Genomic DNA, 26,071 nt, shown 5'->3' on the forward strand with positions numbered 1-26,071 from the left:
TTTTCTGGACTTTTTATTCACACCGACACTTGTCTAAAGTTCAACTATACATTCACTTTTCAAGAAAGGAAAACAATCTAACAACTGGCAATGTTGAGGGCAGGTTTGGAAGGTAAAAGTTAGCTTTTTAGTGACAAAAGGAGCTTCTTATTTTTTTACACATTTCAGTGTTAAACAGCACAAACCAGCTTGAATGTCTTTGTTGGAAAACTGAGCCTCCTGCTCGTCACTGCATTGTTTTCAATATCAAATAAAGCCAGCTAGAAAACATGCATTAGTCTTTTGGTGGCTTCCAAACAAAAAGGAAGATGCTGAATGGCGAGAGAGAGGAAAAAGCGGTGGTACTCACACGCAGAGAGCTCTGGGACACCTGCCAGAGGAAGCCATAAGTCAGGTGACCTCAGGATATCACGGGGGGGGGGGGGGGGGGGCAACTCACCTGTTGTCCGTTAAAGCATCCATCCCATCTTCATCCTCCAGCTCCATGTCCAGCTCGTTGTCCAGACAGTCTCGACCGCAGGCACTCAGGACGCTGCAAGGCAGCAACACTTGTGTCACGTGACGTACTTTTTCTCCGATGGGTAAGCAGCGCCGTGCTCACCTGACCGAGCGACACGTGAGGAAGACGATCCTCTTCAGCTTCTTGTTGTAGAAGAAGTAGTTGAAGGACCAGAGACTCCCTTCCTCTCCGAAAGGGTCTGAGTCCAGGTCAGGATTGTAGCTGAGAGACAATGACGTGTGACTCATGAATTCAACCACCAGAGGACGCTGTTCATTGTACATCATTCTATCCCACCTGTAGATGTCACAAGCCTGCAGGTTGATCTCCTGGTCCATGGCGCTCCACAATTCGGGGCCCACAGAGTTAAAGTCCTCGCCCACGGCGGAAAACAAGCTGCTGTCGACGGCGTTGGCCACCTAGAGGGAGAACACATGATAGGCGTCACACTTTTTGTGCTTGTCGGCGCTTGAAAGAGATGGCCGCCGCGCCCCTCACCCAGTTGAGGCTGGGCTCCCGGCTGAACTCGTGGGCACGTGCCGCGCTGAAGTCGTAGTCGGGCCTGAAGGACTCGTTGAGTGTGGTGATAAGGTAGAAGAGCGTCTTCCTGCAGCACTTGTCGCTCAGAGGGTTCTCCCCGTCCTCGCTGCTCTTGGCAAGCCTGCACAACACACCTTTTAGTCCGTCAAAGGGGCGGGGCCACGCCGATTACGAGGGACTGCACTCACGGTGAGGGGCTGGTGGTGCCGGTGGACTGAGGCGGGGACAGCGCCTCCAGGATGTGAGGCTCCCCCTCCTGGCAGAACTGCTTGAACATGTGCTTGTCATCGCCCGCCATCTTGCACGAGTAGCTCTCGATCCTGCCACAACAACAATAATAACAATATTAATAAGCAGAGACTTTTTTTGAAGTGAAAAGTAAACAAGGTAAGGCTTGGGGGGTTGGGGGAGACTGCAATCCAGACAGAACATTCTGGCGTTATAGCCAAGGTTATGCAAGAACAAGTATTTTTAGGGTGTCTACAACACATCAATGTCAACAAACACTGACCACAACCTTGACACACAAAAACCCCCACAAACAAAACTTTGTCATACAGCACACACAAAGTTGAATGAATCCTAACAGTAATGAAACATTCATAAAAATGCTTAGCAATGGACAAGTTTGAAAAACTAAGGGTAATAAATTCCTAAAAAAAATTAAAAAAAACGTTTATACTCATCTATTAGTAGTGTTTTTAGTAACACAGTAATTAATAATTCATCATAGTGCGTTTTATTAATATTTCATTACGACAAGCATTTTTTTAATTGAGTAATTCATTACTGCATATTTATTCATGCTTGCGTTATATTAAAACAGTAATTTTTTAAGTTAGCCTTTTGTCCTGTCACTGTTAGCATTTTATTTATACTGTAATTACTGTTACAATTTTTCATAATACTTAATTACTTTTAGCAGTTTTATTACCAGTAATAATTAATTACTGTTGGCATTTTCAATTCATACTGTGTTTTAATCATTTATTTCTGTTAGCATTTTATTAATACAGTAACCCATTGCTGTTAGCGTTTTTTAATTAAGTAATTCATGTCCTTTGTATAAGTAATAATTAATCACTGTTAATAATGAATCACTGTTAGCATTTTTATTAATAGAGTAATTTTTCACTGTTAGCGCTTTTATGAATAATTCATTACGGTTAGCATTTTATTACTACCGTATGTTTAATTAATATTTCATAAACTATTAGCATTTTATTAAGAGTAATTAATTACTGTTAGCATTTCTATTAATGCTTATGTTATATCAAGACAGTGATTCATTAAGTTAGTCTTTTAATGTCCTGTCACTGTTAGCATTTTATTAATCCTGTAATTACTGTTACAATTTTTAAATAATTTTTTATAATTTTTATTTAATTTTAGCAGTTTTATTACCGGTAATATAATGCATTTGAATAATTTATTACTGTTGGCATTTTTTACTTATACTGTGTTTTAATAATTGATTTCTTTTACCATTTTATTAATACAGTAACCCATTACTGTTAGCGTTTTTTAATTAATACAGTAATTCACATCCTGTTTGATTGATTCATCATTGTTAGCATTTTAATTAATACAGTAATTTATCACTGATATAATTTTTATTAATGAGTCATTACGGTTACCACTTTATTAATTCAGTACGTTTCATTACTATTAGCAATTTATTAATAGAGTAATTAATTACTGTCGGCATTTTTATTAATTACTGCGTTATATTAAGACAGTATTTCTTTGTTAGACTTTTAATTAGTTCATCAGTGTTAGCATTTTATTAATACTGTTACAATCTTTATTACTACTTCATTACATTTATTAGTTTATTACAGATAATAATTCATTATATAATGCATTTTAATAATGTAAAACTGCTGCCGTTTTAAAGGTATACTGTGTTTTTAATAATTTCAGGTAACATTTTATATATATAGTAACCCATTATTGTTAGCATTTATTATTATTAATTCATCACAGTTAACAGTTTGTTACAACTACAACGACTTGGTTTGTACTATTAATTCATTTACTTTCTGTTTTTAGTTACAATGGATTATTTTTGGACTATTTAATTACTGCTTAAATATTTAGAGACAATTAATTTATGTTAGTTTTGTACTTCTAACTACTAATGTTTTAGTCACAATTACTTATTTTTGTACTAATAATTACTGTTAAGTGTTTTCAGTTACTTTTGTACTATTAATGAGTTACATCTGCATTTTAGTGACACTTACTGCAGGTTTTGGGCTACTAACTAATCATTGATCTAAGTTTGGGTTATGATTAATTAGTTAGTTTTGGATTGTAATAGCATCAATTACTGCTAATTTTGCACTACAAATTACTGTTTCTTTGAGTATCCTTAAAATGACTTGTGTTCATCTGCAAATACCGGTACGCAGATAATGAAATACAATTCAATTTACTTCTGTTGAAATACACCAATTCATATAAAAATAATGAAAGTAGATTTCTGCTTGGCTTGGACACAATTTATAGTGAGAATTTAAAGATGAGGACATTGACAGCGGACTAATCCATTTAACAGTTAAACCCTAGCTTAAGACACTTAAATAGTGCGTGTGTATTTTAAGTCGTGGGTCCCCAAACACTGGTCCTGGGACCGGTACTGGTCCGTGAGGCCGCTGTCCGAAACAATTATTAATCTATAAACTACTGCATTTTCTCAGACTTAACTTTCCCACTAAACACACCAACAACTGTAGTACATGGGACAATGCACATTAATGGACATATAAAATGTTAATGTGCCAGATTGCAGCCAAAGGGTAATTTTTTTGCTGTTTATATCTCCCACACGTAGAAAGCCGCTCCGTACAAATAATGCATACATTAAACCAGTCCCTGGTGGAAACCCTGTTCTAAGTAATACAGAGCTGACGTCTCACGTGATCCAAAGAAAAGCTCAAGATTATCTCTTGCAGCCACATTGATGCTCTACTGGCCCCATAACTCGCATGGTTATTAACACCCGAGTTGTTCCAATAATACTAGTACCGTATTTTTCGGAGTATAAGTCGCACCGGCCGAAAATGCATAATAAATAAGGAAAAAAACATATATAAGTCGCACTGGAGTATAAATCGCATTTTTTGGGGACATTTATTTGATAAAACCCAACACCAAGAATAGACATTTGAAAGGCAATTTAAAATAAATAAAGAATAGTGAACAACAGGCTGAATAAGTGTACGTTATATGAGGCATAAATAACCAACTGAGAACGTGCCTGGTATGTTAACGTAACATATTATGGTAAGAGTCATTCAAATAACTATAACATATAGAACATGCTATACGTTTACCAAACAATCTGTCACTCCTAATCGCTAAATCCCATGAAATCTTATACGTCTAGTCTCTTACGTGAATGAGCTAAATAATATTATTGGATATTTTACGGTAATGTGTTAATAATTTCACACATAAGTCGCTCCTGAGTATAAGTCGCACCAAACTATGAAAAAAAACTGCAACTTATAGTCCGAAAAATACGGTAATACAAAGCTGACGTCTCACGTGATCCAAAGAAAAGTTCAAGATTATCTCCTGCGGCCACATTGACGCTCTACTGGCCCCGTAACTTGCATGGTTATTAACACCAGTGTTGCTCCTATAAAACTTGCATTAATAATGATAATCCTGACAATGTTACCTGCCAATAATGCGAGACTCTCCTGTTTCTGCACACAGACGCGAGCTGAGGGCTTCAAAACTGGAGTTTTCCAGCAGCTTCATTGCAGTTCTCTGGAAACCAAAACATGTATTAGTTTGTTTGTACGTGTAGAGTTGAAATAACAAGTGAAAGTAGCATGCAGGATTAACAAAGTGAACACAAATGTCATGTTTACTACAAAGTGCAGTAACCACAGCCACACCGCCCCCTGGTGGGCGCCTGGGACATGACACGCAATCTCAGAGCCCCTCCCCCACCCTGCGCACAGACAAAAGGTGTTCCTGGAGGAAAGTAAAGACTAAAAAGGGTCACATTTGGCCCAAAAATAGACTTACAAATGAACTTCACCAGCACAGAAGCAGACGCACTCCCACAAAAGTGTCGCTCTGGAGGCCTATCAGCTTGTTTCGGTCGCTCCGTAGACGTCCGGGCTAATGCTAACCGCTAGCCGTGTTTTCTTGCCGCGCTTTAGTGGAGCGTCGCTGTCGGAGGATGCTGCGCTGCTCGGAGGCTGCTTAACTTTATACTAAAACTACTCTTGCCGATTAAATGCGACGAGATGACATCCAGTGAGTGCTCGCGCCCGTCGGACTGTGTCTTTGGCGGCATCCCTTTCGACCTAAGTGGACTAAAAGCCTGTAATGTTGGGATCAAGTCGCCGTGTGAACAAGCGACTCGACCTGCGGGAAGGCGAACGCGAGCGAGTTCAATGTTTATAACGCGGAAATGGCTGTTGCTCAATAACACGATCTTGTAATGTCCGATCTAGCCCTGTCTCTACCAAATACGATGGCGTAGAGCCCTCCTAGCGACTACAAGGCCACATCGTGATTGGTCGGCGCATATGTCAATCACATTTGAGCTCTTCTGATTGGCCGAAATTGTCCTTCCTGCTTTGGCAGTGTCAAATGTCTTCAGAAAAAAAATACAATTTAAATCGAGTATCTGTTACCTAATATTTTCACATTTTAATACATAATAAAAAAAATTAACAATGAAGCGTACATTAACCGTTATTTTCTGTATAGTTTACATTTTAGGAGTTCAGCCAGCGGTAATGTATTGACAAACGTCCTCCAGGCCAGAGCTGTCATTGTCCAGGTACTCCAGGATCACGTTGCCCCCATTGTGCAGGGGGTCTTGTGGGCTGGTCAGCAGGGAGTGCAGGCTGTCATCCTGGCGCAGAGCCTTACCTGTGACGGCATGGCAGAGACGCAGCTTCTGAATAGTAGCAAAGAGCACAAAAAGACATAAATATATGGCATACTTGCCAACCTTGAGACCTCCAATATCGGGAGGTGGGGGGGGGGGCGTGGTTAAGAGGAGAGTATATTTACAGCTAGAATTCACCAAATCAAGTATTTCATATATATATATGTATATATATATATAATATATATATATATATATATATACATATATATATATATATGTATGAAATACTTGACTTTCAGTTAATTCTAGCTATATATATATTTTTATTTTATTTTATTATACATATAAATAAAAGACATACTTGAATTTCAGTGTTCTGCAGGCTATCCAGTAGGTGGCAGTATTGTCCTGTTTAAGAGTGTCACAACATTGCTGTTTACGGCAGACGAACTGCTTTACGGTAGACTAAACGTGACTGCTGTTGTTGCGTGTTGTTACCGCGCTGGGAGGACGTTAATGAAACTGCCTAACAATAAACCCACATAATAAACCAAGAACTCTCTCTCCTTGTTGTGCACTCTACTCTCTAAAAGCTGTCGATGTTATGACGTCATTGGGCAGGCAAGCTGCTGGGAAAGTGGACGTGAAAACGGCTGTCCCCACTCAGGTCCGCATTGAGCTGGAGGGGGCGTGGCCTCCAGCTCCGGCTGAATACCGGGAGTTTGTCGGGAGAAAATCTCTGCCGGGAGGTTGTCGGGAGAAAATCTCTGCCGGGAGGTTGTCGGGAGAGGCGCTGAATATCAGGATTCTCCCGCTAAAAACGGGAGGGTTGGCAAGTATGATATATGGCTGTATTTAAGGCTGCAACTAACGATTAATTTGATAATGGATTAATCTGTCGATTATTACTTCGATTAATAATCGGATAAAAGAGACAAACTACATTTCTATCCTTTCCGGTATTTTATTGAAGAAAAAAACAGCATACTGGCGCCATGTTCTTTCAACTTGCCAAATAAAACAAGAAAAATGTTACAAAAATGCACACTTTTGACACCCCTGCTATAGATCATAAAAAATTAAATCTGATAAATCTATGGATAAAAAGCAGAGCCTGACGACGCATGCGCGTTTATCACAACTCTCTCGCTCTCTCTGCCTCTGCCCCTCCCTCACCAATGCTGCTGCGCGCACAATTTTTTTTGGTCAGGACCACACGTCCTCTTTTCACCGGACATGTCCTCTTTTGCGGAGCTGTCAGGGCGGAGTTTCTTAAACGCCCCAAATGTCCGGCATTTTGAGTATTGTTTACACAACATGCAGTACGCTACTTAATATGTCCATGTGGAAACTCGTTCGGTACACCTCCGCACCGAACCGAAACCCCCATACCGAAACGGTTCGAAACAAATACACGTACCGTTACACCCCTATTATTTTGATTATTGTTTCTCAGCTGTTTGTAAATGTTGCGGTTTATAAATAAAGGTTTATTAAAAAATAAAATTAAAAAAAAGTAGCCTGTGCACATGCACATAGCATAGATCCAACGAATCGATGACTAAATTAATCGCCAACTATTTTTATAATCGATTTTAATCGATTAGTTGTTGCAGCCCTAGCTGTATTGTAAGTTAACTGCAGTTTTCTTTATTAGATTTGCATGCATGCTGAAAGAGGTTTGGTATTTGTCATTTGTGGACATGCTTTTGGCAGTGTTTCTCATACATTCTTTTATTTGTGCAGGTACACTATGGAAAAATGTGGACCGCCACAGATACATTTGTATATCCTATAGCAGTGGTGTCAAAGTCAAGGAATTATCTATGGCCCCGGGATTATATTTGATTACCGTATTTTTCGGACTATAAGTCGCAGTTTTTTTTCATAGTTTGGCCGGGGGTGCGACTTATACTCAAGAGCGACTTACGTGTGAAATTATTAACACATTACCGTAAAATATCAAATAATATTATTTAGCTCATTCACTTAAGAGACTAGACGTATAAGATTTCATGGGATTTAGCGATTAGGAGTGACAAATTGTTTGGTAAACGTATAGCATGTTCTATATGTTATAGTTATTTGAATGACTCTTACCATAATATGTTACGTTAACATACCAGGCACGTTCTCAGTTGCTTATTTATGCCTCATATAACGTACACTTATTCAGCCTGTTGTTCACTATTCTTTATTTATTTTAAATTGCCTTTCATATGTCGATTCTTGGTGTTGGGTTTTATCAAATAAATTTCCCCAAAAAATGCGACTTGTACTCCAGTGCGACTTATACAGTTATGTTCATAATAATAGCAGTGTGCTTAAAAAGGTGAGTAAACCTCAAAATTATTCAAATAAATTGTATTTTAATGAACACAAATGCATTGGGGACACTGCATATTCTATTTCAAAGCCAGAAAATTGGAAGAAAGTAATTTAATCTGACAATATTTTACAGAAAGTCAAGAAATATAAAACAAAAAAATAGCAGTGTTGACATATTTCCTTACAAAACTCAAATGTACTGTATAAACTAAGAAAGGCTTGCAGATTCAACTTTCCTTAGAATTATTAACTATAATTTAGTTGCATAACCACGGTTTCTGATAACTGCTTCACATCTGTGGCACATGGAGTCCACCAACTTCTGGCACCGGTCAACTTGTACTACGTTCTACAATTCCTCTGCATTTTTTGGTTTTGCCTCATGAACAGCATTTTTTATGAGTTTTCAATGGGATTAAGGTTCGGGGATTGTGCTGGCCTCTCCATTACTTCAATTCTGTTTGTCTGGAACCATGATTTTGCTCGCTTCCTGGTGTGTTTGGGGTCATTGTCTTGTTGAAACACTCATTTCAAGGGCATTTCCTCTTCAGCATATGGCAATATGACTTCTTCCAGTATTCTGATGTACTCAAACTGATCCATGATCCCTGGTACACGATGAATAGGACCAACACTATAGTACGAGAAACATCCCCATATCATGATGCTTGCACCACCATGCTTCACCGTCTTCACTGTGTACTGGGGCTTGAATTCAGTGTTTACAGGACGTCTGACAAACTGTCTGTGGCCCTTAGACCCAAAAATAATAATGTTACTCTCATCAGTCCCCAAATATTACGCCATTTCTTTGTAGGCCAGTCAATGTGTTCTTTGGCAAATTGTAACCGCTTCAGCACACGTCTTTTTTTTTAACAATGGGACTTTGCAGGGGCTTCTTGCTGGTAGCTTGGCTTCACGTAGACGTGGTCTGATTGTTACAGTACTCACAGGCCATCTTAGATATTCTTTGATCCTCCTGGAGCTGATCATTGGCTGAGCCTTTGCCATTTTGGTTATTCTCCCATCCATTCCAATAGTCGTTTTTCTTCTTCTTCCTCGCCTTTTTGGTTTTGGCTGCCATTTTTAAGCGTTTGATACAATTTTTGCTGAACAGCCTATCATTTTCTGCACTTCTTTATAGGTTTTCCCCTCTTTTATTAAATTCTTAATCAAAGAACGCTCTTCTTCTGAACAGTGTCTTCAACGACCCATTTTACTCTGTTTTTCCAAGGACAAATGCACAGCCAGCATATGCAGCGTCAGTTGCCTTAATCCTTAAATAATGGCCACTTGTTTAACACCTTTTTTTCCCACATAATCAATGACCTCACTAATTGAACTACGCACTGCTATTTTTTTTAAAAACGGTATTTGTATTTTTGGACATGCTTTTGGCAGTGTTTCTCATACATTATTTTATTTGTGCCGGTACACTATGGAAAAATGTGGACCGTCACAGATACATTTGTATATCCAAAGTCAAGGAATTATCTATGGCTAATGATATTTGATTAGTAGCCACAGTCGCCTGCTGCTGTTTTGCATGCACCAATACTAGCCCAGGGACCCCATCAAGTCATAAAAATGGGGTCCCACTTTTTTGTAACCATTTTGAAAACAAATGCATTCTTTTGTTATATCTCACATTCTATATTGTGTTTTGGAAAAAGGTTGTCATAAACGTTACTTAATTCATTTAAAAAAATAATACAAAATAAAACATTTTTATGCATAACTAAATGTATTCAGTTATAAACATTTATTCATTTTCTTCTTTCCTTCATGCATCTAAATTTTACCGCTGCCGATATTTTTTTCTTATTGTAATATTTTCAGAAGGTGTTTGTTCTTTTTTTGGCCAAAGTAAGACAAAGAAAATCTGAAGTTGTCTTTATTTTTTTTGTTTTAAAGCCATGATTTTAATAGACAGATGTTCCTCCATGTGGCCCCTGAGCTAAAATGAGTTTGACACCGCTGTCCTATAGTGACTTTGAGAGTATTGGTTAATAATACTAGAAACATCGCTCCATTGATGTGTTTACAGGTTTTTAGACGTCTTGTTTCCGTTTCCTTCATTGCTTATACCTTTATAAAACACACGCACACGGTTCTTTCAGTAAACTTAATATCTGGCCCCTTAAATAGATATAAAATAATAGAGGACGCAGTATGGACGGATCTGGGCTAGGCTAACGGCTAACTCATTTGAGCCAACTATTATCCAACATACTGGCCAATTTTTGTCTTTTTTTATAAAGTCAAATGTATTTTAGTTTTATTCGTACAAGGGTACATGGTTATCATATTTGTTTAACTCTAAATAAATAGACATTTAAATTAGAATATGGGGTAAAACTCCATTTCAGCAATTCAACTTCAAATGGGAAACATACAGTATGTGATATTACATACAAAGTCAAATATGTCAAACTTTTATTTGTTATCATTTTGATGAACATGGTTTACAGATTTTGAAAACCCTATATTTTCTGAAATTTTAAATTCAAGGTTTTTGTGAGCTGTATGCCACAATCATCAAAAATATATATAAAAAAGTCTTGAAATATCTTGAATTGCATTTATGAGCCTATTAGTTTCACTAGTTTCACCTTGTAAATCTTATTGCTGAAATAAACAAACCTTTGCAGGATTTTTTTTTTTTTTTTTAGTTTCACCTGTACTTTCTGTAGCAGAAGAAACATGAATATTTATGAGGCTTCTAATAGCCGTATTATTGTAATTTGAGTGTTTCAATATTTTCATCTTAGTTTGAGTGTGAATGTTGTCTGTCTATCTGTGTTGGCCCTGTGATGAGGTGGCAACTTGTCCAGGGTGTACCCCGCCTTCCGCCCGAATGCAGCTGAGATAGGCTCCAGCACCCCCCGCGACCCCGAAAGGGACAAGCGGTAGAAAATGGATGGATGGATGTTTTAATTTATAAATAATTTTAAGTTTTTCTAAATGATAAAGGAAAAATGTGGTTTGTACGTCCAGTTTATGTGACGTCCCCCCAAGTTCACTTCCCATTGTTGATACTTCAGATGTTAGTCTATAGATCTTCACTCTGTGCTAGCTTGTCCATAGCTTAGTTGTCCAGACAGCAATGTGTTTATACAAGTTTAGGTATGACATAAAAGTATGTTTACAAATCTAAATGGGTTTAGTTTTAGTCGACTAAATTTCACCACATTTTACTAAACAAAATGTATATTAAATTTAGTCGATTATCTCTTATTGAGTACAAAAAGATTAGGCATCTTTAAGGTTTACATAGTGTCGTGTTCTCCATAGCAGCAAACGTAAAAATGTGTTCATACTAAATTGGGGCCCGAAGCAGAATTTAATGTGGAGACCCCCATTGCAATTTTTTTTATATATATGTGAAACAATTTTTACACTATTTTAATCCAAATTTAATTTAATTTGATGCATGTTTTTATGTATACAAATGAGAAAAATTGTTAACTAATTAATTATTTTGTGCAAAATAAAGTGAACATACATTTCAAACTTTCCTGAGAGAACTCCGACTTACAAGACCAGCACTAATGCTGCACGCCTCGGGGACAGTGAGAATCACTGGGATATTTCATCAAATGTCCCTTTGTTTTAATTCATTATCATTTTGTTTTTTGCCAAGGAAAAAACATTGTTGACGGAGAAACTAGACAAAAGTACCACTGCTGAGATGCACTTAATGAGAGAATGTTGGGTACAAACATTAGTGATTATGTTCTGTTTTTACCTTAGCTGCGAGGACGTTGTTGTTGTTCTTTAGGGAAGCGAGCGAGGCCGCGTAATCCACCACCTTCCCAACGCTCCATTTGGAGCAGAAGAACATAGGCTGACTGCTGACTTCAGACTCTTTAGGTAGATACACTTGAAAATAGGTTCTTTCTGTCTACAAAGATGGCAGATGGTGATTACCAGGCCAGAACTATGAACAAAATCATCAACCATATTCTGTAAGATACCTGCGGCAACCCCTTGTCTCCTACAGCGTGCAGCTTCAGTTTCATCAACGCTACCTTGGCAGCCGTGGCACTGTTCTTTGCTCCTTTACGTCCTTTGCTTTTGGATCCATCCTTTGACTCTGAGTTTTACACATATAAAACATCAACCTGTTAAATACTGTGGACAGAAGAACATGAACACCAGCAGTACCCTTAGGTAATGAACCAGTTCTGTTTCTGGACTGTGTCTTAACACATGCATCTTATATCTAAATTAACACCTTGGTCATTATTGGTGTGCGCTAATCCTCCCAAACAGCTTTTCAGGGGTATCCCAATAAAATGTATTCATTTCTCATACAATATTGAGCTGATACGAAATCAGCAGGAATCTAACATAATTGTATTACTTTCTAGGTTGGGCATTATTGTTGAAAACTGTATCACGATAAAAGTGTTTAATTTTGGTCGATATCGATAATTATTGATATTTTTTATGACCTAAAATCAGGGCCAGGAGAAAAATAAATTAAATGTAAACATTTTTATTTAAAATGTAACCTTCCTCTGATTATAAATATAGACTTTTGTCAAAGGTGTTCTGTTAAACCACTAGCATTTTTAAAAGTACTGTCATGTTATGTCGGAATCTGCCAAACATATTATTGAGTGTTTATATTGTTACTCTGCACTTTTGGTTAATACGGTCCAAACTTGTTTGTCAGTGAAGTAATGTACAAATAATGTACAACCAACTTTGTCAACACTTTATTTAGCTATTTTATTTATCGTTATGATTGTGTCTATTTGAGCCACATCCCCTCCTTAAAATATGTTATTGCTTTTAGTTGTAATGTTTATTCAAGTTCAAAATTTTGCTAACAAAGTATTTTGTATTGATATTATTTGTTTGTTTTATTTAACTTGGAGATGTAAGCATTTTAATTTCAATTACAACATTCAATTAAACAAGAAATTCAAGTTTATTGCATTTGAAATAATATATACATACATTATTACTGTATTTTTCGGAGTATAAGTCGCTCCGGAGTATAAGTCGCACCGGACGAAAATGCATAATAAAGAAGGAAAAAAACATAAGTCGCACTGGAGTATAAGTCGCATTTTTTGGGGAAATTTATTTGATAAAAGCCAACACCAAGAATAGACATTTGAAAGGCAATTTAAAATAAATAAAGAATAGTGAACAACAGGCTGAATAAGTGTACGTTATATGAGGCATAAATAACCAACTGAGAACGTGCCTGGTATGTTAACGTAACATATTATGGTAAGAGTCATTCAAATAACTATAACATATAGAACATGCTATACGTTTACCAAACAATCTGTCACTCCTAATCGCTAAATCCCATGAAATCTTATACGTCTAGTTTCTTACGTGAATGAGCTAAATAATATTATTTGATATTTTACGGTAATGTGTTAATAATTTCACACATAAGTCGCTCCTGAGTATAAGTCGCACCCCCGGCCAAACTATGAAAAAAACTGACTTATTGTCCGAAAAATACGGTATTATGTATTATCATTCAATTAATGGTTAATTTGGTGTCATAAAAATCATGGCAATAATAATGTTTATCGGCAATAATTTGTTGGTAAATATATCATCTAAGGATGTAACAGTAAATGGTATAATGATAAACCGCGGTAAAATTCCCAACAATTAGTAACACCGTTTAAATTTTTATATACAGAAAAAAAGTCATTTATTAATGCATTTAGGCAGCACTGCTTCCTTCCTGGACACAAAGTCACTAGAGCGCTGGCACCTGCGCACTGGCGTCGTTTGGCTTGAAAATGACACAGACTTTGCTTCATTTTCCCCCGCTTCATTTCCGTGGAGTCTCGGCGTGCGTTTAAGAGCGCACTGCTGTTTTTAGATGGAGACAGACGCATCTGTCCCACACTGAAAGTATACAGCGAAGGAGAAAACTATTTGATGTTGCTTTTATTTTCTCAATACAGCGTCCAACAGCTGTGACTGAGAGTTAATGACATGAGCAAACATGCAGCAGGCGATGTGTCGTAAACGTTGCCACAACTTTTTATAAATAGTTGATTTATATAGGCTAGTAAGGTAAAGTTTTGTACCTGACAAGTTTCGGCTATCTTGCTTCTGCAGCCTTCCTCAGATAGCCGAAACTTGTCAGGTACAAAACTTTACCTTACTAGCCTATATAAATCAACTATTTATAAATACACATTAGTAGGCTAAATGAACCTCTTTAACATGTTGCCACAACTTGTTTATAAAGTCTTTAGTTTGTATACACTTGTTCTTAATTTGACTTCAAATTGTATCATCCATCCATCCATTTTCTACCGCTTATTCCCTTCGGGGTCGCGGGGGGCGCTGGAGCCTATCTCAGCTACAATCGGGCGGAAGGCAGGGTACACCCTGGACAAGTCGCCACCTCATCTCAGTTATACAAAGATGTGAGATCTAAATTAGGATTTTAAATGACAACATTTTGTTTTTTTTAATGTTATCTAAAAGAAAAAAATGTATCAGTGTTCAAATAACATAAATACAAGCTATAATGTTTTGACATCTCATCAAACTGAACACAGGGTGTGAAGATTGTATATTCGATGTGAGAGGTGTCACGTCACTCCTGTTGCACTGAACCCCTTAGAGGTGTTGTTATAGAAGAACAAAGCTGTGACATAGCATTTTGTTAATGTTTTATTGTGTGTAGTTAATTCCTATACGACTTATTTCTGCTCAAACTCTTAATGGATCTGTCCCGATACAGAATGTACAAGTACAGATAAATATACATAACTTTTAAAAAATACTTCCCTTTATCAAAATTTAAAAATAGAGATAAAGGCATCATGTAATGAGAAAAAGCTGATATGTTGATGTTATTATGAACAAAAAAACAAATACTTGTCTTTAGGTATATGGATAACGTTTATCTATAGCCTTTTTATTAGACATTACAAATTACATGATGGTATTACGTTCACACCTCACACCAACTCTGTTTTACCTAACAATCAGTAATCATGATTTCAAAATTGATAAAAAAATAATCCAAATTATTATTTTGGCCATAATTGGCAGCTTTATGAATAAGACTAGATCTCATACATGAACACTATTTTTATCTGTATGGACAAAAAGTGCAGTTACGTCTTATGGCCATCAGGTGCCATCTTTCAAAATTCTTACTTTGGTTTTTATTTTTTTTATCTCTTATGGCCATAAAGTGCTTTCTTGCACAATTTTCCCATTTGTTTTAGTTATATATGTTATTATTTTCTTCTGCCATATTACTTTGTTTATAATGCTTTTGTTGCTTTCATACGCACATAAAATTTCTACTTGAGGTCCATGAAACTGTTTTAATCTACAACAGGGGTCACCAACCTTTTTGAAACCAAGAGCTACTTCTTGGGTACTGATTAATGCGAAGGGCTACCAGTTTGATACACACTTAAATAAATTGCCAGAAATAGCCAATTTGCTCAATTTACCTTTAACTCTATGTTATTATTAATAATTAATGATATTTACACTTAATTGAATGGTTTAAAAGAGGAGAAAACACGAAAAAAATGACAATTAAATTTTGAAACATAGTTTATCTTCAATTTCGACTCTTTAAAATTCAAAAATTCAACCGAAAAAAAGAAGAGAAAAACTAGCTAATTTGAATCATTTTGAAAAAATTTTAAAAAAGCATTTCTGGAACATCATTAGTAATTTTTCCTGATTAAGATTAATTTTAGAATTTTGATGACATGTTTTAAATAGGTTAAAATCCAATCTGCACTTTGTTAGAATATATAACAAATTGGACCAAGCTATATTTCTAACAAAGACAAATCATTATTTCTTCTAGATTTTCCAGAACAACATTTTTAAAAGAAATTCAAAAGACTTTGAAATAAGATTTAAATTTGATTCTACAGATTTTCTAGATTTGCCAGAATAATTTTTTTGAATTTTAATCATAATAAGTTTGAAGAAATATTTCACAAATATTCTTCGTCGAAAAAACAGAAGCTAAAATGAAGAATTAAATTAAAATGTATTTATTATTCTTTACAATAAAAAAAATAAATTTACTTGAACATTGATTTAAATTGTCAGGAAAGAAGAGGAAGGAATTTAAAAGGTAAAAAGGTATATGTGTTTAAAAATCCGAAAATCATTTTAAGGTTGTATTTTTTCTCTAAAATTGTCTTTCTGAAAGTTATGAGAAGCAAAGTAAAAAAAATGTATGAATTTATTTAAACAAGTGAAGACCAAGTCTTTAAAATATTTTCTTGGATTTTCAAATTCTATTTGAGTTTTGTCTCTCTTAGAATTAAAAATGTCGAGCAAAGCGAGACCAGCTTGCTAGTAAATAAATAAAATTTAAAAAAATAGAGGCAGCTCACTGGTAAGTGCTGCTATTTGAGCTATTTTTAGAACAGGCCAGCGGGCGACTCATCTGGTTCTTACGGGCTACCTGGTGCCCGCGGGCACCGCGTTGGTGACCCCTGATCTACAATAATGTTACTTCAAAAAGGAAATCATTTTGAATGTGTATTTTTTTATTTATTCAAATAATTCTTGGTTAAAAGATTTTAGTATAAATACATTTTAAAATTTTCAGCACATTTAAAAATACTGCGATAATGATAACAGTGATCATTTTGGTCACAGTAACCGTGATAAGAAATTTTAATATTGCGACATCCCTAATATCGTCAAGAAAAATGTGTTATCAGCCCAGGCCTACTTGTTCAAATTAATGCTGTTTGTTAATTCATGGGAGCGCGTAGGTCACGCTGAAAGTCCATAAACCAACGACTACCTGTATTCCAAATGCAATCACATCAGTGTCTTACCCACAATCCTTTGCACAAGCTCTTTGGTGGCTGCCATTCGAGGCTTTTGGATCTCCAACTTCTCACACTTGTGATCATCTTGATGACGGTGGCTGCAGGGCACAGACAACTGATTCAGACAGACTAAACATGCTGTAACTGTGGACAAGGTGCAAACCTACGCCAGGCAGAAGTGTTTTTCACACTGCGGGCAGATGACAGGAAGTAGTTGTTTCTCTTTACACTCTTCAAAAGAGCAGGGATGGTTTATGACGACGCTTCCAGTAGACGCTTCTCTTTTCACAGGCTCCTGAAACATCAACATTGCTATTTTCATCATTTACATATTCACACTATCCAATACGGTGGTAACTCTTGTTTTTATGTCCAATTTTTTTACGAATCTCTTTTTAGCTAAAAAAAAAAATGCTAAAAGTTGAACTTGTTTATCCTGTATTGTTCTGCCAAGCAATGTACAGAGACATCCTGTGTGAAAACCAACGCTTCCCATCCAACCTACTGGAGCTTGAGAGGTGCTGCAAAGAGGAATGGGTGAAACTGTCCAAAGACAGGTGTGCTAAGTCATGATGGGGTATTGTCTGTAGAATTTTGAGGACAAAAATGAATTCATTCCATTTTGGAATAAGGCTGTAATAGGGTTGTACGGTATGCCGGTACTTATAGTACAGCGATACTAATGAATCCTATTCGGTACTATACCGCCTCTAAAAAGTACAGCATGACGGCGCATCGTCGTCACGTCATGCTGTCACGCATGTTCGGCAGCGCACAATCACGGAGTACTTACAAGGGGGAACGGGCACATTTTGGCTTAAAAACTAACGATAAAGGTGAAGTTATAACACTGAAACGCCCTCAGGAAGAGGTGCTTTAAGACATGGCTAGCTAGCTAGCGGCTAAAGTCCATCCGCAGTCTGCAGTGTTTTAGCTACTTCTAAATCACTAATCCTCGCCTCCATAGCGACAAATAAAGTAAGTTTCTTACAAGTATCATCGCTGCAGGACGAGGAATATCTAAACATGCTTCACTACACACCGTAGCTCACCGGCGTAACAATCTAAACAAACGCCATGGGTGGATCTACACCTGACATCCACTGTAATGATACCAAGTACAGGAGCATATCTAGTCGATACTACTAGGATTACATCGATATTTTTTAACATCACAAAATCTTTTTTCGTTTTTTTTTTATTTATATGATGTTTATAAACTCAGGAAATATGTCCCTGGACACATGAGGATTTAAATTATGACCAATGTATGATCCTGTAACTATTTGGTATCGGATTATTTTTATAGTTTATTATTCTTCGGTCAATCGTCAACAAAATAAGCAAACAGTTGAACATTCATAGATTGAAAATGAAAATGTTGCAGACCGAAAGGGTTTAGGCTGAAGTTGAACACTTATTGCCCCTAACCCTATAAACAATGTCAAGTACAAGATGAACTTCCGAAAATTATGAAATGTCGTTTGTACAAGATGAACTTCCGAAAATTATTAAATGTCCTTTGTACAACATATTATAAATACACTTTATACACACCATAAACACAGTTAAATTATATACACAGTAAAGGCATGTGAAATATCCGTGTACACATATTGAACCTTTGTACCAATTATATACTATATACAAACAATTATACTTCCATTATTATTTATATCCCACATTTAGTATTTTAATTAACATTGATCATAGTATTAACTACTGTGTTGATTCAAGAGTGATATATTTTTTGAAGACATTGGTCTTAAAGTGTTTTTTAAATGTGTGAATGGAACTGGAACATTTAAAGGAATCATCCAAGCTGTTCCACAGTTGAACCCCATCTACTGATTGATACCTAAATTTGTGGTATCATCCAAAAGTAATGTAAAGTATCCAACAACAGAAGAATAAGTGATTATTACATTTGAACAGAAGTGTAGATAGAACATGTAAAGAGAAAGTAAGAAGATATTAACAGTAAATGAACAAGTAGATTAATAATCCATTTTCTACCACATGTCCTTAATAATTTCCACAAAATAATAGAATGGAAAATGACACAATATGTTACTGCATATGTCAGCAGCTAAATTAGGAGCCTTTGTTAGTTTACTTACTACTAAAAGACAAGTTTTCTTGTATGTTCACTATTTTATTTAAGGACAAACTTGCAATAAGAAACATATGTTTAATGTACCGTAAGATTTTTTTGTTAAAATAAAGCCAATAATGCCATTTTTTGTGGTCCTCTTTATTTAGAAAAGTATCGAAATACATTTTGGTACCGGTACAAAAATATTGGTATCGGGACAACACTAGGCTGTAACATAAAATGTAGAAAAAGTGAAGCACTGAATACTTTCCCGATGCACTATATTTACTACTGCGCGCTCCGAATGCTTTCCCAGTTTCGTATAGGAATAATGACTTTTGTATTCATAACATTTGCCTGACCTTTCAGAACAGGGGTGGGCAAACTGCGGCCCGAGGGCCACATATTAAAACTGAATTTAGCAAAGGTCTGTTTTGAGAATTGCCACAACAAACTTGATACTAGACTTCGACGCACTGGCAAAAAAAGGGTGATCAATAACACTGCTCCCACTAAAAGAGAATGTAAGTGTTAACACTTTAAAACCATTAGTATGTTTCGATGCCTACTCTTAGTTCCAACAGATATGATATGCTTTGAGTTGCATCATGTGCTCGCCCGGCCCGTCTGTCAAATTTCAAAACCCAATGTGGCCCCTGAGCCAAAAGGTTTGCCCACACCTGTTTTAGAAAATTTGACTGCCGCAAAACAGTAAACAGTGTATGCTGTTAAAAAGTGTACCTCTGAACATGAATGGGCTTCTCTGCTTCTGTGTTGAAGGCTGTAAAAAGAGGGTTTGATTATTACAATATTATCAGAATGGCGAAGAAGGGATGACCAGAAACACATTTGAAATATTACCAGTAAACTCCACTGCAGGAATCGCAAACAAATGGCAGAAAGTCTAAATGGATGAAATAAACACTTGTTAAAAGCAGTCAATTGAAAAGTAACACATTACAAACCTAGTAACATTTCAGACAAGCACAAGTCTTTAGGTAAAACTTCTCAGTCTGGTAAAAATAAATATTTATCACAGAAGAATTTGATACATGATGTTTCCCTTTCTTTTCTGTCTCTCACATTACGAGTTATGCCTCGCGCTTGTTTTCTTCCAGTGTTCTCCTAAATTTCCAATTAATATTGCTATACTCCTGACTATTTTAGTCTTTTGCTCAATTTTGTGTTTCAGACATATTTTTACTACAACTACTTCAGAAATGATGGCTCAATTAAGAACTTCCTGTCCAGATCACATGTACAGAACAAGCAGGAGGTCACAAAGTTTGTACACAAACCTTCAAAATAAAATACAGTGACATTGCCACCATAATTATTTACTAGTTATCCTTGAAATTAACTTAAAATCATCTTTCCTAATTTCTTATTACCGGTAATCACAATAACAAAACATTAACAATACCCAACCATTATCAGTAAGATAGTTGAACGTGACAGTTAGCGAGGATAGAAAGGACGCCATGGAGACATCAACTAACTAAAACTGTCATTACAGCGACACAGACTACAGGTGAGCATCATATTATTATTTCAACTCCTGATAATCAGAATCACATCAGAAGTACTTCATTAATCCCCAAGAGCAGACAAATATTACAGGGAGACAGAAGAGGATCGCTGACAGGTCTGCCAACTTCTGGCGACCCTTACAAAAAAGGCGAGAAACAGGTAAACGCTAAAGAGGGGGGGGAATGAGGGAAAAAAAACATTCGGTGTAAGCCTGGGCCCCTGGAGAGGGGGTCCAGACTGAGGCCGAGGAAAAAAATAAAAAATACAACAAAAATACTAAAAATTACTTTATTTCAGATGACTTAAAGTAAAGTTAAAGTACCAATGATTGTCACACACACACTAGGTGTGGCGAAATTATTCTCTGCATTTGACCCATCACCCTTGATCACCCCCTGGGAGGTGAGGGGAGCAGTGAGCAGCAGCGGTGGCCGCGCCCGGGAATCATTTTTGGTGATTTAACCCCCAATTCCAACCCTTGATGCTGAGTGCCAAGCAGGGAGGTAATGGGTCCCATTTTTATAGTCTTTGGTGTGACTCGGCCGGGGTTTGAACTCACAACCTACTGATCTCAGGGCGGACACTCTAACCACTAGGCCACTGAGTAGGTTATACACCTATTTGTGTATGTCATTCAATAGTTTGCTACAACTGGTCTTTTGAGTTTGAAGGAAAACTGCAATTTTCATTTAAAATGTTGCCATACAGTCACAATCCTTATGTGAAACAAGGACACGTCTTTCCTTTTCCTGTACATTCTAAATAGTGAAAAAACGCTTGCAAGAGGCGGCTAACAATTAGGGATCCACCTAAACACCAATGAAGCCCTCTAAAAACCACCCAATACCTCCAAAACATGCCGTATGTATGTAGTGTAGGATCAGGCACGTTAATGATAACATGTAATGTTTACAGTACCGAGCGCTACAGTCGTTAACAACAACAGCAAACAGAGCGCTTTTCAAATAAAAACAAAAAACAGTGACATGAAATGTCTGACCTCACTGGGATGCTTATTGATGGGATGGGTGTATCTTTCAGCACTTATGCTTTCCTTGAGCTGCTAAATTCAGAATAACACTCACTTGTCAGATATAAAATGCTTCCTATCCATGTTTTCAGGTTTTATGCTGCATTCCATCGGTTGATCGTATCAAGTTGTTAGTGTATCGATTTTCAAAGTTTGAAACTTCTCGGCTTGGTGCCACACCTTTTCACTGTACAGGTGAGATGCATGATGTGTGACCTTGAATTAACTTTTATTAACTCAAAGGCAATACAGCAGCAGCAGCAGAAGCAGCTCAAACTCCTTTATTTTAGGGCAAGTCGCAATCAACGACTGCCTCATACTAGCAGTTTTGCTAGTGCACAGTAAAGAGAAAGATGTGTGTTCTTGTCTCACATTGGGATTGTGGATGACAGGTAAACTGAATTTTTGGGAGGGAATTTCACCAATCAGCTCAATGTCTGATGTGTAGGCGTGTGTAGCTTTGTGACAAACGCACATTACTGATTCTCAAACAGTACAGAGAAGACATCAACAGCCAGAAAAGTAATTACAGTAAGGCTGTAACTGACCATCTTGGGCCTCTACTGAAGAAATGGTTAAACAAATTCAAAAACAGCCCAGGTGTGTGTATATTGTTTGAACATTGTACTAGTATGCTAGGTTGTACTAGTACGCTAGTTTTACTGGTTTACATTGGATCGTCAGCCTTTCTTTCTCCGTTCTACGCACAGGAACATTATTAGTTATTGTAAGTCCTCTGGAAACGTGTGTAAATGGTGTGCCAGGACTAAAACTACAAGCTTTTAAAAAAAAGCAGGAATTGGTGGCGCAAATGAAATAAGGGCCCTTATTGCAGATGGTTCCAATGAAAGTAATTCCCAAGCTAAAATATCGACAAGTGTTGATTTGGTTGACTAAAAATGTTCGTCTAAGTTATCGTCAAGCGGATAAAATATGAATAAAACTAGTTTGGTTTTACTCATGTAATATTCAACATTTGGAAGAAGAAAAAAAAAGCCAAATGTCAGCTATAACAATAACACAATAAGGTTTAGTTTGAAATGTATTTATTGAAATATTCATGGAGTGCAGGTCTTGTTGTGAATTTAGTTTTTGAGATACTCTGCAATAATAATGATCAAAAGTGATTTCAAAACAACTTCAAAGATACCTTGTCCGCTATACTTTGTTCTCGAATCAACAAAATGTACTGTAATTTTAGTAAACTAAAATGTTCAGTAATTTCGACGCCAAAAACTGGACCAAAACTAAATTAATTTAGATGACGAAAATATGACAAACTAAATAAATTTTCCTCAAAAGACTAATAACAAAGACACCGATATCGACGATCATGTTTTTGTTATCCATAACTTCTGGCATATTTAAAACAATAACATCCCGGCCTATGAAAAAAGGTTGGGGTGTGTTGTCATTGCCGGAAACGAGAAAATGAACCTCTGAATGTCAGTTTGATTTTTGAAGAACTTATTCTGAAGGCACCGGAACAAGATAACCATGTACATGTTTTGTCCTATAGTTGTCTTTGTTTTACTGTAAGGCTTACAGACTAGTGCAGGGGTGTGGAACTTGTTTTCATGGAGGGCCACATGGCAGTCATGGCTGCCCTCAGAGGGCCGCTTGTAACAGTGAATGTAAGAATATAAAAGTACAATCGCCTCATTATATTATTGCCTATGCATTTGGTTATTTGATTTGTGTACATAAAAATTGATGGATAACTTGCTTTGAAATTGAAAGTCAAGGTGACAAGCAAATATTTAAGTATTTATTGTTTTTTTTTTACAAACTATCATATGGTATATGATAATTAAGGGTGCTAAAAAAATGTTTTTTTATATCACATTCGAAATTCGGGAGTCTCCCGGGAAAATCGGGAGGGTTGGCAAGTATGGTCATCACGTCCCCTTTTCTTCCATACAAACAGCGTGCCGGCCCAGCCACATAATATATGCTGCTGTTACACACACATAAGTGAATGCAATGCATACTTGGTCAACAGCCATACAGGTCACACTGAGGGTGTACCGTATAAACAACTTTAACACTGTTACAAATATGCGCCACACTGTGAACCCACACCAAACAAGAATAACAAACACATTTGGGGAGAACATCCGCACCGTAACACAACATAAACACAACAGAACAAATACCCAGAACCCCTTGCAGCACTAACTCTTCCTGGACGCTACAATATACACCCCCACACCTCCATCTCCCGAATTCGGAGGTCTCAAGGTTGGCAAGTATGCTGACAGGACCCAATATTTTATGGGAGACAACGCATATTTAGGAAGGTTTCAATAAGATGGCCATTAAATATGAATATAATTAACTTTATAGAGGGTGTGTGGCTGTAACGCCGACTAAAGTCTCATATTTATACGTTTGTGCCGCACTCCATGAAGGTTTTCTCCCAAGTAGGCCGCCCTGGATCACAGTAGATACATGCTAACAGTGTTACAAAGGCGTTTCAAACAAATAAAAACGTAGACTTTCAGTCTTAATAATGTTTTAAACTAAGACTCGACGTACCTTTCTGGTGACAAGACTCATGCTGACAATGCTCGCCAACGTCCAGTTCCGCCATTTGCTTTTTCTTCTTCTACTGTCAATTTCCGGCAGACTAGACTCATGTTAGGCGCGTGCTGCCCCCTACAGGTTCTTAACGGGAGTTCTTCAGCACCTCATATTTTGGTGTGGAATCCAGTTGGGGTGTTTTTTTCCAAATACTTCAAAACCGCTTTTGCCGTTTCCTGTTGTTCCCAGCTAAGAAAAGTTTTAATTAAAGTGTATTTGCTTCCAGTTTCTGACAGTGGTGCATACACGATTCCCAAATGAACTCAACTGTTTTTCCCCAGAGCTTTCAACAAAAAATGTGACACAAAACCATTTTCCGTCTCTCCTTTCTTCATAGTAGTTTTGTGTTAATAGTTTGGATTATCGTCTGGAAAGTCTAATGAAAATATTTTTATGCACACATTTTGACAAATTATAGATTTTTTTGTTCATCGATATTGTTGCTATTCTGAATGATGGGGTTTGTTTTTTTGTATGTAAAGTTTGTATGTAAAGTCAAATTTACATTTTTCAACACAAAATATGTACCTTTGGAAAAATAAAATATTGTTTTCAAACAAATACAAGTTACAATTATGAGATTAAAAAAAAGTGTAAAATACGGGGCAAAAAAAATAATTATTAGATCAAAGTCCAAATTATGAGATCCATCCATCCATTTCTACCGCTTGAGATAATAAGTTATAATTGAGATAAAAAGTCGAAAATATGCCATAATAATGACTTAATTTCATCTTTTTGACTTAGTGTGTCATAAATATGAGAATAAAAAAAATCATGAGATAAGAAAATCGAAATTATGAGATAAAAACACATAAATATCAAAGAAACTCGACTTTTTAATTTCATGATTATGACTTTTTTTTTATTATTATGATTTACCATTAGTGTATTTTTTAGTGGTGGAAACAGGCTTTCATAAATATTTCTTGTTATAGGCCTATGTATATATATTTCCATATTTGTACTTTCTTCTGCCTGTTCTTACAACAGTATTGTTATTTGTTCTTGATTATAAATGTTCTGTATTGTTAAATATAATAAATATTCAAAAAATACGTGATCAGCGTGAACATCAGATTTCACCCCGGAAGTGTTTTTTTTGTTTGTTTTGAAAACCAACAATTATCATCGATGTCCGTTAATTTATGAATAGTTATTTACATTTTAAATACAAAACATGTACCTTTGGAAAAAAATATTGTTATTAAACAAATACAAATTACAATTATGAGATTAAAAAAAAGTGTAAAATATGGGACAAAAAAATCATAATTATTAGATCAAAGTCAAAATTATGAGATAAGAAGTTATAATTGAGATAAAAAGTCGAAAATATCTCATAATGACTTTATGTCTCATAAATATGAGACTAAAAAGTCATAATCATGAGATAAGAAAATCGAAATTGAGAACACATAATCATCAAATAAAATCGATTTGTTAATCTCATAATTATTACTTTTTTCTCATTATTATGATTTACCATTGGGTATTTTTAGTGGTGGGAACAGGCTTCCATAAATATAGGCCTATGTATATGTATTTACATATGCGGTCCTCTCCAAGGTTTCTCATAGTCATTCACCGACGTCCCACTGGGGTGAGTTTTTCCTTGCCCGTATGTGGGCTCTGTACCGAGGATGTCGTTGTGGCTTGTGCAGCCCTTTGAGACACTTGTGATTTAGGGCTATATAAATAAACATTGATTGATTGATTGATGATTGATAGTGGTGGAAACAGGCTTACATAAATATTCATATGTATATTTATTTCCATA

The 26,071-nt window shown here is 36.4% G+C and overlaps 2 protein-coding genes across 4 annotated transcripts; both read right to left on the reverse strand.

The window, feature by feature from the left end:
• On the reverse strand, nucleotides 1-5,826 carry maf1b (MAF1 homolog, negative regulator of RNA polymerase III b). 2 transcript variants are annotated; one of them, XM_062021607.1, is made up of 8 exons: nucleotides 5,782-5,826; nucleotides 4,728-4,819; nucleotides 1,228-1,359; nucleotides 998-1,160; nucleotides 797-918; nucleotides 602-721; nucleotides 440-532; nucleotides 1-370 (listed from the first exon to the last, which is right to left on the reverse strand). In XM_062021607.1, the coding sequence occupies exons 2-8, from the start codon at nucleotides 4,808-4,810 to the stop codon at nucleotides 346-348; spliced, it is 738 nt and encodes a 245-aa protein (XP_061877591.1). In that variant the 5' UTR covers nucleotides 4,811-4,819; nucleotides 5,782-5,826; the 3' UTR covers nucleotides 1-345. The 2 variants fall into 2 exon arrangements, with proteins under 2 accessions (XP_061877591.1, XP_061877590.1); XM_062021606.1 differs by lacking the exon at nucleotides 5,782-5,826 and adding an exon at nucleotides 5,084-5,557.
• Nucleotides 4,731-24,346, reverse strand: zfand1 (zinc finger, AN1-type domain 1). Of its 2 annotated transcripts, XR_009821206.1 has the most exons (9): nucleotides 24,247-24,346; nucleotides 20,010-20,052; nucleotides 19,890-19,929; nucleotides 17,221-17,348; nucleotides 17,060-17,151; nucleotides 12,209-12,327; nucleotides 11,980-12,135; nucleotides 5,782-5,941; nucleotides 4,731-4,819 (listed from the first exon to the last, which is right to left on the reverse strand). XR_009821206.1 is itself a non-coding variant. In XM_062021605.1 (8 exons), the coding sequence occupies exons 1-8, from the start codon at nucleotides 24,299-24,301 to the stop codon at nucleotides 5,793-5,795; spliced, it is 810 nt and encodes a 269-aa protein (XP_061877589.1). In that variant the 5' UTR covers nucleotides 24,302-24,344. The 2 variants fall into 2 exon arrangements, 1 of the variants encoding a protein (XP_061877589.1); XM_062021605.1 differs by lacking the exon at nucleotides 4,731-4,819 and having other exon boundaries at nucleotides 5,793-5,969; nucleotides 24,247-24,344.
• Between the last annotated feature and the right edge of the window lie 1,725 nt (nucleotides 24,347-26,071).

Source organism: Entelurus aequoreus, linkage group LG15 (assembly GCF_033978785.1).
Source record: "Entelurus aequoreus isolate RoL-2023_Sb linkage group LG15, RoL_Eaeq_v1.1, whole genome shotgun sequence".
In the NCBI taxonomy this organism is placed as follows: Eukaryota; Metazoa; Chordata; class Actinopteri; order Syngnathiformes; family Syngnathidae; genus Entelurus; species Entelurus aequoreus.